This window comes from Mercenaria mercenaria, unplaced genomic scaffold (genome assembly GCF_021730395.1).
Source record: "Mercenaria mercenaria strain notata unplaced genomic scaffold, MADL_Memer_1 contig_597, whole genome shotgun sequence".
Lineage (NCBI taxonomy): Eukaryota > Metazoa > Mollusca > Bivalvia > Venerida > Veneridae > Mercenaria > Mercenaria mercenaria.
Window position 1 is genome coordinate 1 of NW_026463479.1, and position 19,815 is coordinate 19,815.

At 34.8% G+C, this 19,815-nt stretch overlaps 1 protein-coding gene across 1 annotated transcript in view; it reads right to left on the reverse strand.

Moving 5' to 3' along the window:
- Positions 1-17: 17 nt before the first annotated feature.
- The window catches only part of LOC123530902 (matrilin-2-like), a 28,697-nt gene continuing 8,899 nt past the window's right edge, over positions 18-19,815 (reverse strand). The window contains exons 9-12 of the mRNA XM_053535951.1: positions 19,261-19,431; positions 18,752-18,886; positions 15,054-15,110; positions 18-5,390 (exon numbers count right to left, since the gene is read on the reverse strand). Coding sequence (XP_053391926.1) covers positions 5,212-5,390; positions 15,054-15,110; positions 18,752-18,886; positions 19,261-19,431 — 542 coding nt within the window. The 3' untranslated portion in view covers positions 18-5,211. The remainder of the gene's footprint in view (positions 5,391-15,053; positions 15,111-18,751; positions 18,887-19,260; positions 19,432-19,815) is intronic.

A 19,815-nucleotide genomic window follows, 5' to 3' on the forward strand; every position in this document is an offset into this window, starting at 1 on the left:
AGTCTAATCGTTTTTGATGTTTATTTACACGGTGGAATATTTCGTACATAACTTTCATAATTCATTTTGTAACTTCTTAAGTCTTAACAAATGTCATATCTAAAGCCTAACTTAATCTTAATATCTACGAGACCCATTTCCTAGGTCTCAGTCCAGCCGGACCCCTAAGCCCTTCTGACTCGAGATAACTAAAACATCAATATATAGTAATTCTCTAAGATCAGTTGACAATTTGACGTATAAAACGTGTGGGTTTGATATAATAAACAATTACATAAATGCATCAACAATATATCAACTTGACAGGTGTGTAGCTGGTGTACTGTCTAACCTAACTGATTATTTTACACTCGTTACCCACCGAAAGAAAAAAATTGAATTACAAATTTAAATTTTTTTAGACTTGAAGTACTATCTCTCGCCTTACAATATGACATGTAGAATGATATTTAATATGATCAAGAACATTAGAATACTATCTGAAGGAATGATATTAAAGAACAGTGTTAAAGAAAAAATCTTAAGTCATTTATACAATTAATGATAAACAAGAACAAAGGAGAATAGTATTTAAAACTAAACAATTTTCACATTTCATAGAAAGTCTTTTTTTTTTTATTTTATATCGGCCTTTGTAGTGGCACTTCTCCTTTCTTCCTCCAAGACTTTTTCTTTAACCCGTGTTACATCCATATTTCACAAAACCGGTAACTGTAAATAAAGGAAAACACAGGTGAGCATCTTTTAGAATATATGCTATATAAGAGTTAGGAAAAAGATAAAAAGTCGTTTAGTAACATTGCTAAATTGCTTGTTATTATTGTTGCGTGTATAAAAATTTATCATGATACATGTATTTAAATTTCACTTATTTATACAAAGATTTTAATCAGCACATTAATCTTACTTTCGAATATTTTGATATTTGCTACAGATCTTAAATAAATAGTAAAATCGATATGTAATGACCAAAATGTATTAATTATGTATTGATAAGTAGAAAGAAAGGAAAAATAATTAGTTGGGTTTTTTTTAGTGTTCTGTAATTTTCCAGCTGGACCATTTTCTTCGCCAAACTCCACAGGCTTCCCAGCATTTTCAATCCACTTCGCCATTGTCGCTTGGTTTCGCCATCGATCCTTCTACACATTTGTCTTTTGGTTTCGGCATCCTTCTACAGCGTAACGCATCACCAACAATCTCTGTAGCTAAGAATCTCCCGTCATAGGCCATAATGTTGTACCGCACTATCCAAGTTTATGATGTTCATTTGCTAACTTCTGAAATGTTCTAGAGTTCTCCAAGTTATAATATTACTGTTTCATTAACGTAATGTCCAATATTTCAGATGACCACCGAAAATACTTTATGTTATTAAGTTGTTCCCATTTGTCATAAATGACAGATAAAATCAAAACTGCATGTATACAAATTGTCATAATACACAATGCTAATGTCATCATTTTGCTTTGACAGGTACTTCCCAATATGTAACCGTTACATTTAATGAGTCTCCCTTTGGCTATTATATAATGACAGTCCACAATATGACAAGATTTATAATGTTGACTTGGAATACACTTTTCCCATGTTAATTTGACAGTTTGTCGGTATTTTATTTCAGACAGTTCGTATTTCATTTCAGACAGTTCGTACTTTCTTTTCATAAGTGGTATCTGTACTTCGAATAAACCGTTATGTTACCGAGAACCTTACTTCTTTGTACTTTTTTTTTTACAAGCTATGTCCTACGTTTTACATTATTCGAAAAATAAAGATATCAGCCAAAATATGTTCCTAACAAAAAGCAAAACATGTTCTCAAAATAAAAATATACTTTTTTAAAAATGTATAAGAAAGCTATAAAAATTCTACAAAATAAAGCATTTAGTCATTTCCAAATACAAACAGACATACATACAAAACCAACACCAATATATAAACAGAATAACTGATAATGATTTCTTCCATGATTATATTTACACAATGTAACCTTTCTAGATGATTCAACAGAAATATTATGTCGTCCGCGAGAAAAATAAATTTTCCGACAGAATACCCTGCTTAAAAACCGTGAAAGGTAACCTAAAAGTAACAGCACGTTCGACTGTTTTGCAACTCTTTGACAAAAATACTACATCAGGTCTCATAAAACAAAAAGCTGTTGCGCTTAAAATATCTGGTACACACCCGTACCTCATAATGCAACATATGCATCGATTTCACGCCATGATAGTAAGACTCCGACTAAAAATTTCGGAAGACAGTATCTGTGTCTGTATAATAGTATACATCTTACAAAACAACTGGGATCACAACTTCCAGTCTCACAAAGACAATATTAAGTAACTCACAATATATATAAATTCAACCTTACTGGAATCCACATGTTCCAGCGACAATATCAAGTCATTTTTACGTAATAAACATATTCTTGTGCCATATCAGGCTTCAAAATATTTCCAGCACAACAGACAAGACCAACCTTTTTATTTACTGAGACCTGAAGTAACCATATTTTAGTACAATAACCATGTACACATTTATTCAGCAATGACACTTTAACCCGACAATGCATTATCATGCATAAAACATCTTAAACACGAATTCCACGTATTTAACTAGTTTTCAGCCGTTCCTTGTATTTTCACATATATTAGTGATGAAATGTTACCCATAACCTCAACAGAAACTATTTACAACTCATTTTGTGCATATCTATGACTATACACAAGTTTCATAGGACAATCCATCTTCCTTCATTTAAACAGTTTGTCAATGCGGGAATGCTCAAAACTGTTTAAATGTGGCCATAAGGGAAACAAATATCATATGGAACAAGTAAAATAAACATAATATGACAAGTAAAATTTTCGAAAAACAAATATTTTCACATTTGTATTTCTTAATTCAGTCTCTTGAGTATTTTCCGCAATGCATTGTTTCTTACTGTTTTTACTTTTTTTTCTAACTATATTTTACTCTTTTTTTAAGAATTTTGTATATTATGAGTTAGGCTTTATCATTAATAAATTTGTATTTTCTTTTCATGTCTAACAATTAATCAAAATAAATTTACCTTGAAATTTTGTTCAAAAATAGAAACAAAAATTTAATAAAAGAAAAGACTAGCTTGCAAAATTGCACTAGAAGATAGGTAAAATGGCAACTCACAGTTTCTCTTCTTTCGTCTTGGCAGCGTGTCATCGTTGGCAGTAGTACTTCGCTTCGTCATGTCGCAACAACCCATTTTGATATTCGACATCCTGTCTGCGGCTCCAAAAATTGTTGAAGTTGTGTCACGTAACACAACACAAACACGAGTCTAATCGTTTTTGATGTTTATTTACACGGTGGAATATTTCGTACATAACTTTCATAATTCATTTTGTAACTTCTTAAGTCTTAACAAATGTCATATCTAAAGCCTAACTTAATCTTAATATCTACGAGACCCATTTCCTAGGTCTCAGTCCAGCCGGACCCCTAAGCCCTTCTGACTCGAGATAACTAAAACATCAATATATAGTAATTCTCTAAGATCAGTTGACAATTTGACGTATAAAACGTGTGGGTTTGATATAATAAACAATTACATAAATGCATCAACAATATATCAACTTGACAGGTGTGTAGCTGGTGTACTGTCTAACCTAACTGATTATTTTACAATACTTAATTCAAACAACACGCTCCGTAGCCGAGTGGATAAGGTCGCTGACTTTAAATCACTTGTCCCTTACCGATTTGGGTTCAAGCCTCACTCGGGGCATTGAATTCTTCATGAGAAGAAGCAATCCAACTGGCTTACTCAGGTGTCCACTAGTGAATAAATAATGTACGGAGGGGCACCTGGGGTCTTCCTCCACCACCAAAGCTGGAAGTCGCCAGATGATCTATAACTATGTCGATGCGACATTAAACCAACGGAAAAAGAAAGAAAGAAAAGAACACTCGCTTAGAGCAACTTAAAAATTCGTTTTGTTTTTTTTTATAAATGATACGTCGTTAATTATTTTTCCTTCATTTAAATCACTAAATAAAACAAGGAATTATAAACATTAGTAGTTCACAATTTAGAAGATCCATGATCAGCGAATTATCGTATGTTTATAACCAGCTGGAGTAAGAATATTTTTAAAAATCAAATCCAATGTTTTCCATTTACTTCTTTTCGTATTGTACGATATATATCGATTTGGAGTATGAGATCAAAAACAAAAACGATGCGTGATGTTTTAAAAACTTTTTAAATGCGCCCAGCTTAAGCAGAACAGTTTTGTTTTGTTTTCTATGGGACATATGTATATTTGACATTATACATGCCGAAATCATGTTTTAGATAGGATATGTTATTTTACGTGACCATTTGCTTTCAATGTAAATAAATAGATAATCCACATATAGCATTTTACCTTATATTTACAAAGATTTCATCAAGGTGAACATATCCATTAACAGAGATGACGTAAGGTCAAAGCGCAGAAAGCATGGACGTTTGTACGGTTGTTATTTTATGACAATAGTGCATACATAATTTTATATTTCAATGTCTTTCAACGAGGTTTTGAATGTGTGTTATATAAAGAAGAGATATTTGTGTTGACAAAACAACTTTTTGAAATGTGTTTCAAAACTAGAATTATGTCAAAAGACACGGATGCCCCCATATATTGTGTCATCCTCTATATAGCAAAAACTACCAAAGGGCCATAACTGCGGTAAAAATATTGACAGAAAGAATGCCTTCCATTTTGGTCATCTACACACTAAGCTTGTTAATCTTTTAAAGTTTGACGTAAACCAGGCTTATAGTGTGGGAGGAGTTGGACACACATAATTTCTCTCTATATTCCATACAGCAAAAACTATCAAAGGGGCATAACTACGGTAAAACTAGTCAGAGAAGAAAACCCTTCCCTTATGGTCGTCTGCAGATCAAGCTTGTTTATCTGCAGAAGTATGAAAATCAGGCAAATTGTGGTGGAGGAGTTAGACACACAATATTTCATGACATACATATGGACGAAGGGGCTGATGGACGGACGAACGGACGTACGGAAATTAGCAACGCTATGTTCCCCCTTCCATATAAATGTGTGGGTTCATAAAAATAAGACAGATAGAATTAACAGCATTGTTTACGCAATCTGACTTTGCATCGCCTTCGCAATGTAAATTATTAAATGCAAATTTACGTGAAGCTCAATTCTAACCTTGGCAAAATCCACAATATTGCTGACAATGCTCCCTTGCCCATTGTTGATAATCTGTACACACGTCTTGGCCAAAATCTCCACAGCTGCTTATTTTGTTTGTACATGTGTTCGTAGAAGCAAACGAGGGTGCCGTCGCTAATATTTTGTTATTTGTCGTCATGTCTAAATTCACTAAAGAAATCATGGGTTATTACAATTATTTCTACACGTAACATGATCATATATTTAACTTTAAATCGACAGTATTCGTTTTAAGCGATGTATTGATATAACTCAAAGACTTTAATGTTTGCAATAGTCTCGGAAATTTATGAGTCATTAGAACAGCGTTGGTTCAGTTACACAGTGCCACGTGTCTTTAATATTTCTTTTAGAGACACTTAAAGTAGCGCTCAGCATGATATTTCGTACGTAAAATATAAATAACCATAAACTTGTCAACATATATAATATTATATGTATTATCAACTGCCGCAAATCTTGATCGATTGATTGCAAAACAATAGAAAAACACCTGGGTATGTTTCGTTTGCCATTTTTCAACAGAATCTCATTTATGTAACGATAGGCACTTAACCTAACCAGTGTTTCTGAATTCTATACCAGTATACACCCTGTTCTCCGCAAGTAATGTCAAATTAACCATATGAATCAGAGGTGGGGGACAAATGATTTCATACACAATGTCTTCTATCAAATCGTCACGGAGAACATGCGCCTCACACAGGGGTTGAACTCGCAACCCCGTAATCCGTAGATCTGCGCTCTCTCTATCGAAAAAACGGGCAGGTTCATGTATCATTAATTGAACCTATACGGCTAGTAAATATGCAAAATAGTATCGGTTTGTGAATCGAGCCCGATAACAACAAAAGTTGAAGAAGAGAAAAAACAACTAATGTAAATTAAGATTTTTTTCCGTTCCTTACAAATACGCTTACTAATAATCGATACACTTTCATATAGTATCTTTAACTGGCGTCTGCTGGACTTTGTTATAGATGCACTAAAATCCACCTAGATCGTGTCTCAGTTAAGTCAATATCTACCGAGTCGCGTTAGAAGTTGAAATTAAGAAGTGTAACATCAATAACGTTGTAAAATATAATCGTTAACTTCTTCTTTGTATTCGCCGTTGACCTTTTTCGTCAAGAGAGCTGAGGGTCAAACATCAGGCCTAACAGCACTAAACGAGCCAGTGCGGAAGCCATCGCATACTGGCGGACAGATGTTTGAGCTTATAATGTTTCACTTGGGTGGCCCCCGAGGTGAAAATTAAGGTAGTCAATGTTTAAATGTCACTGTTGGTGCTTTTTTACATATTGGTAGAAAATAAATGTGAAAGAATGTTATATTTGGTAAAGTTAAATTCAGTTTTGCAAGTATTGATGTACATGAACCATTCTTTTCATTTGACATCAGTTTAGGAATGATTCTTTATATGAAGTAAAAAGTTGTACTTTAAAATGGGTCTAGCTATGTGTGACACCTCTGTGAACATTGTCCATTTTATTTAGAATAAATATTGGGTAATATTAAGTCCCGCTTAATAATCAAATAAACATCTATGTTATATTTATATATATGTAATATAGGTGATATATAATTATTGTTTTGAGAAAACATTATATTAGCGCTAGAAAAATCTAAAAACTTTATCGATCTAAACATATTTCCATGTTTAATAACAACTAAAACAATATGCCTTAAATTGAGAAGTTCTGTTTTCTCTATTTTTCTGTATAATATACAACTTTACATTACAACTTTCATTACCTCTCATGGACAGACTTAATCAAACCGAGTCTGCTTTTATTCTTCTTGGTTGCATTCATTGCTTCAAAAGGATCTTTTTACAGATTTTATTTACAAATTCAAAATTGCAAAAACACTGATAAAAACCAAGAATAATCTCTCATGGTTTTCTTCGTTCCTATTTTTCCCAAACTCTCCATAATTTCGTATCGTTTTTAATTATTATTTTCTTTCTTTTCTTTTGTTGCCGCAAACTTCTTTTTTTTAAAGTCAATTACGCCAATGCATGTTTCAACGCCATACATGTTTTAAAAATGCTTTTGTACGCCCAATAATGGCTTATTAACTCCAACCTCTTGATATTTTCTGTTACATCTCTCACAAAGGTTTTCTACCGACGCAAAATTGTCAACTTTTGCCTCGAGGTACATTTTAGCCAAATGTAAGTAAAATATATTACAATTATCTTTAAGTTTGTATAAAACAGTTTATATCTTATGATTCTTTAACAATATTAACAGCTGTTTATTCCTCAAATTACTCTGAAATCGGATTAGTCTGAAATATCTGACGCGACGTCTACATGTTTTCAATCAAATGGAATGCTTTAACATATTTCTAGAAAGTGTTTGTATCAAACACGATGGAGTGCTTCTTAATTTTAAAATTATAAATTTAATTAAACTATAGAGTATTTAATATGTGCTATAGTGTAATATTAACACTTTTTTTTAAATTTTGACATCTCTTTAAAAATTGAACTAGTATGAAATATTAATAATCGGTATATACACCGGTACATACATCTCAAGCCAAAGTCATAGTTAAAACAATTTTAGGAAAATACTTATATGTGAAAATGATATTCTTTCACTAGTTGTAGGTGCAGATGGGAATATCTGGCTTGAGGGAAACAGGGAAACTGTTTACGCGGTAACTCGGCGGAGTGTGTGTGGACATCTAGCGGAGATGCAGGGTGACTGTACATACGCGGGGCCAGGTGCTCCCGAGTGTGTCGTTGAAATCCCAAACATGTATGTGTCGTTAAAATCCTGAACATGTATATAAACTATACACTATATCTAATCCGCTTTACACCCTCTCAGTGAGCTGGACAGCGACTTTGAAACCATCCAGAGTGTTCAACTGCAACACTGTCCGTGGTAGGCTATTCCACAGGACGACCACCCGTGGAAAGAATGAGTGTTGATAATCGTTGATCTTACAGTGATACGTTATGAATTTCTTGGTGTGTCTAGACGATGGAATAGGAAAATAAGATGATGGTACCGCTACTAAATTGATCACGACCTTATACATAAGAATTAAGTCGGATGATTGCCTTCGGGCTTGTAAAGTTGGCAAGTTCAAAGGTTTATTCAGTACAAATCTAGCTGCATTTCGCTGCATTTGTTCAACTTTCTTCACTTGCGTGGATTAATGAGGATTCCAAATTGTTGAGCTATATTCCAATTTTCGACGAACTAGAGTTTGATATGCACGTTCTTCTACAGTTCTGGGACAGTGTCTAGATCATGTTTAACAAAGCCAAGGTCATGAAATGCTTTAGACGTTATGTTATCTACGTGGGTGTTGTATTTCATGTTTTCAGAAGGTTCAGCTCAAAGATAAGCATGATGCTTCACAACTTCTAAGACTTTTCCTTGCATAAAACAATTAAATTTTGATATATTTCTTTTAGTAGTTAAATTCATGATGGCGCATATATCAACATTAAATTCCATTTGCCAAATTTTACTCCATTCAACAAGCTTATCTAAGTCATTTTGTAATATGATATGATCATCCACCGTTCTAACAGCAAGATAAATAACACAGTCGTCAGAAAAAAAGACCTATTATAATTGATGAAATATTGGAGCCAATGTCATTAATGAACAATAGGAACAACGTGGAAACAAGTACTGAGCCTTGCGGGACGCCGGATGTGACTTGTGAAGGACTAGATGTTTCACCGTCAATAACAACCTGTTGTTGGCGTCCCCGTAGAAAAGCGTTCACCCAGGATAAAGTAATTAATGCCATAATAAGACATCTTCTCGGATAATCGTCTATGCCTGACCTTATCGAAGGCTTGTGTAAAATCCTATACCGCCATATCCACCTGCAGGGCTTCATTCTTGTTCTTCGTGATATCATTTGTTGTAAGTAATAGTTCTGTTTCGCATGACATATACGATTTAAAACCATGTTGATTTTCATGTAGAATATTATTACTGTCCAGATGGTTCATTATCATGTTCTAACATTCTGGACACGCCTGCAGTTAGACTAACGGGTCTTTACTTTTACGGTTTCGTTCTATCCTCCTTTTTGAAAACTGGTACTATATTTGCTTGCTTCCAGTCCATGGCCATGGGAATTTCATGTGTATCGAGGGATTGTTGATATAAACTTTGTGGAATAGCACATATTTCACTTTCAGTTTCTTTCAATGATATAAGTGGCATTTTATCAGGTCTGCTTGCTTTCTTAATCTTCAGCCATTTAATACTGTTCCACACTCCCTTTAAAGAAACACGAATCTTAGAATTAGGTGGACGTGGTAAATCCCTTTGTTTGTATATTGTCGAGATCCTCTGTTGTGAATAAGAGTTTAAGTAAGGGTTACAATTGAAATATTTATCCCGAAACATAGACATATCGTCTCTGACTTTATCCCATTCAGCTTTCTTGTTATTGTATACTGTTCTGGGTACTTTCCTATTCAACGCTGGTTTGATAAAAGATACAACTGAAAGAATATGATGATCGCTTAATCCAATCGGTGGACATGTTGTATGACGTTGAATAAGACTTGACTGAATAGTAAACAAAAGATCCAAGATACGGCCATGCCGTGTTGGCATTGTATCAACTTGTTCCAATAAATAGTTTGAACTGATGTTAATTAACTTATCACAATGTAATTTGTCTCTTGTGCCCGTTTTCAAGCAAACTATTTCCCAGTCTACAGTCCATGGCTCGCGGATTTTGCCTTTTCCGCGTTACCACCTGCAAAAATATCCTAAATAGAAAATCGCGATGATTTTTTCACATTGAACCACTACTGAAGAGTGTGATAAATCGCGATGATTTTGTAAGACCCCGCGATCTACTATAGATGAATTATCTCGCGCTGAATTGCGATGGATCGCGGTGAATCATCGGCAGCAATCCGACTAAAGTACTTGATCTTCTAAACGAAGATCTGATGATGACCCATTCACATTCATCTTTCTGTATATTTGGAGTTCCGATATTGCTATTTTTATTTTCGCAAATCTATTTTTATTTGAACCAGTTAGACGACTAGTTTCAACAAGCATTTGACTGAACCATCAAAATGGCGTTGATGAGGAATTATCCGTTTCCTATCTTGTCACAGGGATAAGAACCGTTCAGTACGCATGCACAGGGAGACAGGTCTAGCGTTTTATCTACACTTCTGTGATATTAATCTATTAATTTCAATTCGATATATACATAAAAAAGCAGGTGACAGACAAATGAGCTCTATACCAGTGAAGTAAAAGGAAAACTGTCATATCCGTAAACGCGCTCGTAATAGACAATAGTACCCCCTTAATACATTGTACTTACAGTAATTATAACCCAGCTGATAGTCTTTAGGCGTTAGAACTAAGGTGGTAGCAGTAAGAACCTTGATGATTGTTAGGTATTAGAAAACCGGTGATAGCAGTAAGAACCCCGGCGATAGGGATTAGAACCTCGTTGATAGCAGTAAGAACCCCGGTGATAGGCATAAGAATCAACCATGTTGTTAACAGTAAGTACCCGGGTGATAGCAGTAATAACCCTAGTGATAGGCATCAGAAGCCCAGTGACAGCAGTAAAAAACCCAGTGATAGCAGTCAGAACCCCGGAGATAAGCATTAGAACCCCGTTTACAGCAGTGAGAATCCCGGTGATAGACATTAGAAGCCCAGTGAAAGCAGTAAGAACCCCGGTGATAGCAGTAAGAACACCGGTGATAGGCATTAGAACCCTAGTGATATTCATTGGAATCCTGGTGATTGACATTACAACCGCTGTAATAGCAGAGAGAACCCATCTTGATAGACCTTAGAACCCTGCTGATTGTAGTAAGAACCTCGGTGATAGGCATTAGACCTCCGGTGATAGCAGTATGAACCTATGTAATAGGCATAAGAAACCCGGTGATGGTCATAACACCCGCAGTGATAGATGTTACAACCCATGTTATAGCCGAAAGAATCCCCTTTGATAGAAATTCAAATCTCGGTGGTAGTAGAAATAATTTTTATGAAGCCAGATGATAGATATTTCAACCCCGGTGACAAGCAAAAGAACCCCTATGAAAGTAGTGAGAACCACGGCGATAGGAATTAGAACTCCGGTGATAGCAAAAAGGACCCCGGCGATAGGCATTACAACCCTGGTGATAGACATTAGATCCCTGGCGATAGACATTAGAACTGTGATAGATATTAAACCCCTGTGACAGGCATTACAACCCCAGTGATAGTTTAAGGAACCCTTGTGATAGACAATGCATGGTTTTCTAAAATATCACTTAGGTTGTTACCGGGGTCCTAATGTCTACTAATTACCGGTGCTCTTACTGCTATCACCGGGGTTCTTACTACTATCACAGGGGTTCTTACTGCTATTACTAGAGTTTTTTCAACTACAACCTAGGTTCTAACGACTATAAACGGGGTTCTTATGTTTATTACCGGGGTTCTTATTACTATTAAATGGGTTCTAATGAATATCACCGGGGTTCTTACTACTATCACCGTGGTTCTTATGCCTGTCAGCGGGGTTCTAATATTAATACTCTCGGATCTAATGCCTAACATCAGCGCTCTTTTTACTATCACTGGGATTCTTATTACTATCACCGGGTTTTTAATGCCTATCACCAGGTTTTTAATGTATCACGGTTTTATCAGATATTAATATTACAGAAGTGTAAAAAAGTTTCCCTGTGCATGCAAACTGAACGGTCACTAGATACAGAAACTCTTTAATATGATATCTCTCAAAACACGAGGGAGCAGTCATGATGTGATCGGCATGATAATTATAACATGAAAAACCCAGGCTAAATATAGGTTTTTTTAATTTTCTACTTTCAAAATTTTGAAAGCAAGGCTCTGATTGGCTAGAGGAAGGCTCCTCAGAACGAGTCTATCAATAGCACGTCTTCAGATCCATAGCGTAGCGTTAATTGGAGATGTGTGTGTATGTGTGTGTGTGTGTGTGTTCGGGTTTAACGTCTTTTTCAACAATTTTTCAGTCATATAAACGACGGTGTCTACTTGTAGCAGTGAGCACAATTCCCAACTTTATAGTGCTGCCTCACTGGAATATCACGTCGTAGACACGTGGCATGATACCCCACCCAGTCACATTATACTGACACCGGGCTGACCAGTCCTAGCACTATCCCTTTAATATTGAGCGCCAAGCGAGGAAGCTGCTAGTGCCATTTTTTCTGACCACTCGATGTCCGGCGTCTGTCTGTCGTCTGTCCGTCAACATTTAGATTGTGTATGGGATAGAGGCTGTATTTTTCAACTGATCTTCATGAAATTTGGTCACCTTGAATGATTACCTTGATAAAATCCAGACCGAGTTTGAAAATGGGTCATCTGGGATCAAAAACTAGGTCACTAGGTCAAGTCAAAGAAAAACATTGTGTATGCGATAGAGGCTGTATTTTTCAATTAATCTTCATGAATTTTGGTCAGAATGATTACCTTGATAAAATCTAGGCCGAGTTCGAAAACGGGGTCATCTGGAATCAAAAACTAGGTCACTAGGTCAAATCAAAGAAAAACCTTGTGTATGCGATAGAGGCTGTATTTTTTAATTAATCTTCATGAATTTTGGTCAGAATGATAACCTTGATGAAATCTAGGTCGATTTTGAAAATGGGTCATCTGGGGTTAAAAACTAGGTCACTAGGTCAAATTAAAGAAAAACCTTGTGTATGCGATAGAGGCTGTATTTTTCAATTAATCTTCATTAATTTTGGCCAGAATGATTGCCTTGATGAAATCTAGGTCAACTTTGAATATGGGTCATCTGGGATCAAAAAGTAGGTCATTAGGTCATTAGGTCAAATCAAAGAAAAACATTGTGTATGCGATAGAGGCTATATTTTTCAATTGATCTTCATGAAATTCAGTCAGAATGATTGCCTTGATAAAATCTTGGTCAAGTTTGAATATGGGTCATCTTGGGTCAAAAATTAGGTCACAAGGTCAAGTCAAAGAAAAACCTTGTGTATGCGATAGAGGCTGTATTTTAAATTGATCTTTATGAAATTTGGTCAAAATTATTGCCTTGATAAAATCTAGGTTGAGTTTGGTTATTGGTCATCTGTGATCAAAAACTAGGTCACTAGGTCAAATCAAAGAAAAACCTTGTGTATGCAATAGAGGCTGTATTTTTCAATTGATCTTTATGAAATTTGGTCAGAATGATTGCCTTGATGAAATCTAGATCAAATTTGAATATGGGTCATCTGGGGTCAAAAACTAGGTCACTAGGTCAAATCAAAGGAAAATCTTGTGTATGTGATAGAGGCTGTATTTTTCAATTGATCTTCATGAAATTTGGTCAAAATGATTGCCTTGATAAAATCTAGGTCAAGTTCGAATATGGGTCATCTGGGATCAAAAACTAGGTCACTAGGTCAAATAAAAGAAATACTTGTGTTTGCTCCAATTCTAATGATACTTGGTCAGAATATTTGTTTCCATGCAATCACTAGGTCTATGTTTACACTGTTATGGTGTATTATGGTGTATTATGGTGTGTTTCTCAGGTGAGCGACCTAGGGCCATCTTGGCCCTCTTGTTTACGTCGTTGGTATGACGCGGCCGGGGATCGAACCCACGACCTCCCGCTCTCGAAGCGGACGCTCTACCACTAGGCTACCGAGCAAATGATATTACGCACTATTTGCAACCGCGTGTTTTGCAAATATCTTAAAAACTAATTAATGTATCTTTATAAAATTTTACTTTTAACAAATAGGCTTTTGATAACTTAAATGTTATAATATTCATAATGATAAGTTTTTGGAACGTGGCATTCCCTGTTTGATATATTTTATCTTTGATTTTGTTAATAGTTTCGTTCAAACTCATAGAAATACCACCAGACTGTGCAAGTGAATGAAATGAATTTTCACAAATAAGAGAGTTAACAGCTATACAATGACGTGATGAAAGGTTAGGTAACCCACAACGTAGACAAACACAAGTAACATTCGACTGCTCTAAGACTTTAAAGAGTCCGGACCGATATTGGCACACTTAGTGTGATACCAAATGTCACACCCATTGCACTGGATGGCTTTTACGTTCCACCCTACGTTCTTATTACAAATTCCATCTGGATATTTCACTGGCCCTAGGTTGACCTCTCCCGACCGATGTATCAACAAGTAAAATAACAAACAAGTCCGAGCGTTATCCTTAAGTCCTAAATGACGCTGCTCCTTAATTATTGCTAATTTCATGGAAAACCTAAAGTTTAATAAACAATTTATAGAAGGAATGTCTTGTGAAGATTCATTTGAGAAATCCCGGTTCATAAATAATGCAGACATAAAATAACTAATGAACAAAGAATCTAATTCATTTTAATCTCCCTGGAGGCGGCCCTCTTGTTTTCACCTGCCTGCCGATGATGCGCAGTCATTCTAATGGCGACTGGATGGGTGGGGTATAAAGAACAATTTCAAATGGGTCGTAATTGTCAAAAAAATTAAAAAGTTCCAGTTTTTTACTGGTTCCTAGCAAAATGTATCCATTTAACATTTTTTCTGCGAAGTGCTGGTCTTCTTGCAGGCCTAATAGAATTATAAACACTTGAAACTTCCAGAGCACATTTTGGGAACACCTGTCCGCGCGCATGCGCAATACCATATTTACATTTAATACATAATCGTTACATGTCTTATGTGAAATACAAGCAGATTTTGATAGCTATAAATGCATAAGACATTTACAGCGACCAATACATCGATTCTCTTTGAGTGCATTTATGTTAGGAATACAAGTTAAATATATTTACTTGACGTGGATGTTGCGGCTGCCTTTGTTGCCATTGATGTGGTTGTTGTGTCTGCACCTGTAAGTATATCAGAAGTAAAATATATGTGCTGATCATGTGTAAAATTTCATTCAAAGAAAATAGAGAGAGTAACTGTTCCTGGCATTTACAAAATCGTTATGATTCAAAACTAGGCAAACTTAGATGTACTGATACATATATTTTCGAATACGCGTCTGAAGTATCTAAATTAGAACACTTCAAAATGTAATACAATTAAGATGTAGATAAAAGTAACAATCGTCAAAAATCTATTTCATGTAGCGATATACTCGAAAAATGATACCACGATTAAAGCAGACGTTTATCATTTTTATATGCATTTCACAGACATACATGTATTGAAATCTCAGCCATTGTAATGACACTTCTAAAAACATCTAATCGAAAAGTTTTATTCCTTTCTATACGAGTAAGCATATTTTTATGCCTTCACATTAAAAAAGAACAATTTTGCAATAAAAAAGCAACGTTTATTTCTTGCACAAATAGCGATGTCTTTTCTTGTTGGTAAATGATTGTTATCATCAAACAAAGATTTTTTTCGAAAGTGACTATGAATTGTCCAAACACCAACTTTTCAAAACCTCAACAAGTCGTCCTTTTTAACTTGACAGATCACATATAATATACATGCATGTTACCTGAGCATTTCATCAGTTCATTTTACAGTCGAAAATATACATGTTTCACAGAAAAAATACCTAGTTTTACTAAAGTTATTATTTTATTTCTCGATGGTAAGTATACATGTGACAAATACCTGTGTATTTTGAAAATCCTTCAACAGTTCAACCACATACTGACAAATATATCCAGCAAATTAAAAATGTAATATGCAGCCTAGTAATATATAAAGAAAACTGATTCAGCATGGGTTTCTGCCTTATCACATAATGTCTGTCCGTGTTTTCTTTGTGGTAAGTCGGATAAATCAACTCTTTGGTTCGTTCATGCGATCTCTATTTCTATACTTTATTAACTATTTAATATGGAAAGTCATAGCTGTCTTCTGATGTTGATATAGCACTTTATGCTGTACATATATCAGTATATGAAGTGCCTCTACTTGTATGTGCAGTGCTTATACATGTATATGATGCGCTTAACACTGTATATGATGCTTTCATCAGTATGTGCGGTGTTTTTAACTTTATATGCGGTCCTTTCAGATGTATATGCAATGCTTTCATCTGATTTTGCGGTATATTTAACTTTGTATGCGATCATTTCAACTGTTTATGTAGTGCTTTCAACTTTATATGCGTCGCCTTTATCTGTATATGCTGTGCATTGAACTACTGTAAACTGTACTTATAATTATATGCGGATTTAACTGTATACAGAGTGCACTTATCTGTATATACGGTGATTTTCACTTTATATGCTTTGCTTTTGACTTTATATGCGATGCTTTAAATTATATATGCTGTGCTTTTAACTTTATATGATATGCTTTCTACTGTATACGTGATACTTGCAACTGTATATGGACTGGTTTTACATTTTCATGCGGTGGTTTCAGCTGCACATGCGGTGATTTCAGCTTTATATGTTGTGCTTTCTAATGTATATGCGGTGCTTTTAACGGTATATGCGGTTGTTTCACCTTTGGTTGGTCCTCTTTTTATTATGTGTAGTGGTTCGATTTCATATTCGGTACTTTGAACTTTATTTGCGGTGATTTCAATAGGAAATTAAACAAAATATGGCTTATTTTCGCACTTAAAGTTATTTTCGTTAGCGATTTTGACGCACACATCATAAATATTTGCTGTTCATTTCGTTATTTTTGGCAAAAAATCGATTATTTTTCAGATATAAGTATATGCAAACAGGTTCTTTAAAATAACAGAAAAGACAGTTTTAAAAAAATGTAAATGGTAAAATATATAGCCTATTTTCGCATAATATATAAAGTCATTTTCGTACCGATTTTGACGCGTGGTTCTTAAAAACGCTAATTATATCCTAATTGTTGGAATAAAATCATTTATTTTTGCTTTATAAGTGTCTACTGATCGTATCTGTATAATGATGTAAAATAAATTTAAATTAGATATAAAACAAAAAAATATGGCTTATTTTCGTAAAAAATCTTATTTTCGAGAACATTAAAGATTAATACAAAGGTACAGCATATACAATTGAACGAACCGTATATACAGTTGAAAGCACCACATATACAATACAATGCGCCACATTTAAAGTTAAAATCACCATACGTAAATGTAAAAAAAGTGCACAATCCATACAGTTGCAGGTACCTCATATACAGGTGAAAGTTGAAAACACCGCACATAAAGTAAATCCGATACAAAGTTACAAGCACAGCATATGCAGTTGAAAGCACCACATATACAATTGGATGCACAATATATACTGTAGAAAGAACTGCATGTACAATTAAAACCACCACAAATGCATATGGGATCACCGCATATGCTAATAAAAGCACCACATATACAGTTGAAACAACCATTACACAGTTAAAATCACCGCAATTACAGATGGAACCACCGCCTATACAGTTTTAAGCTCTTTATATACCATTCTCGCATACCAGAGGTCTACCGTGGTTCCCCGGATGAACCTCTGGCACATTTCGCCGATATTTGTGGTTTGGTTACATTACAGGTTAAACGTTTCAGCCAATCAGCGTCGTTTCGCGACAAAATGTAGCGAACCAATCAAAATCGTCCGTGAAAAGCGTGACCGCGTCCTTTCATATCGATGCCGACTTACGAGGAATATTATTATTTCTTCAGGTAAATTTCTTAACATCGAATAACAGAAATAAATCTTTATTAATCGCAATCATGGAATATTGCCTTTATCCGTCGTTAGCAACTACCTTGCTTACATATTGTTTGAAATTTCAATTCGGCGTGCCAAATAGTGGCGAACATTGATTGGCTGAAACTTCTCCCGGTAGTAATTACGAGTGCGCATGCTCACCAAATAAACGACAGAAATAAATCAGAGGCTCGTTTCGGGATTTTGACGAACATCTGATGGATGAGAATGTTTATATACATGTATAAATACTGTATATTTGGGTAGAGGCATTTCATATACCGGTATATGTACAGCATAAAGTGCTATATCATCATCAGAAGACTGCTAGGGCGTTCTATAATTCAATCTGATTTTCGGCCATTTGTCATGTAAATAAATTCGCTAAAAAGAGATTTGACACAGAAACTAACAAAACACAATAGCAAAATTTGCGCGTAACTTAGAAACGACGAATTGTCCCCATCATGACATAAATAAATTCGGAAAAAGCTTTAATATTTTTTTAATTTATGACACTTATAATGTCATTCTGTTACAAGTCACTCAACACTCCTGACTGTTATTTAAGAGAGAGGTCATGTCCTTTGAAATGACATTCAAATCTAAGACCGGCACGCGTTTGAACACGGGTACCATAATAAAGTACAGTCATGTTTTAAACCTTCATTGAGTTACAAGCATTATGTTGCTCGGAATATGTCTCACTAAATCCTTAAGGATTTCACCATTCCGGTCTCTTAAGTGCGTACTCCTAAATAAACACAATATTTCATCTACAGAACGTGTGAATATTCAAATTATATATAAATTTAACAAATCTTTAAATATACAGATATGGGATAAGCAAAATCATAACTTGCCACAAAGTCCGCAAAAGCTGGAACAGTGTTCCTTTGTCCATTTCTTGAATGCTGTTGAAATGCAGATATCAGGGCCATATTCTCTACAATTGCCTATCTGATCGACACATGGTTTAGCAGCTGCTGTAGTTGTCCCTGAAAACAAACAAAAAATGATCGTATACTCATGCAGTTCAAATGTTATCTTACTTAGTCTATCGGATTATTTTGTACCATTGCATATCAGTTTGCGTCAAAAGAGCTACACGAAAATTATATTTCAAAGATCAATATTTGATTTCCAGTATCAGTATATCAATTTATTTGCACACATGACTGATTATTCTCTGGTGCGATGCGTAACTACAATTCAAAACTAAAAATCAACTTGTTATACCTTTTTAATTTGTAGTAAACCAAAATGTTTAGAAATTAATAAATTGTAACAATATTTTACAGGATAATTGTATATCAATTTGCAGATTGTAGTGTGACTGTAACAACTGCAAAATAAATTATAAATGGTTTACCATGGCAAAACCCACAATACTTTTTACAGTGTCTCATTGCCCATTGGCCGTAACTTGTACACATATCCTGACGATATTCATCACAGTTTTTCACCAGATCATAACAAGGCGGTGTCACCGAAGCAAACACAGTTGACATTGACACTTTAGGTGGTAAAGTAGACAGTTCGACTAAAATAACAAAAGCTGAAGTACTGTATCAAAATCATTAACTATGAATACATGTTTGTAAAACTAAATATATAAACAAACTGAAGTGATAGTACGTTTGCAATAACTATCTGATTTCACAATTGTTGTCAAAGCTTCCTGACCAAGTTCCGCAGAAATGATGACGGTTAAAGTCCTTAACATAATGATATTTTACTATTTAAAGGGTTTACATCTGATGGATATCATGTTAGGAATGCAGTAATATATGCCTTGGGTATGATTAATACATATGTTTGCAAACCAATAATACCATATAAATAAATTGACGTTTGGTTTTTGTCAGATTGTCTTACGGGAACATTAACGTTTATTAGTTACTTCAACCCCACAAGATATAAACAT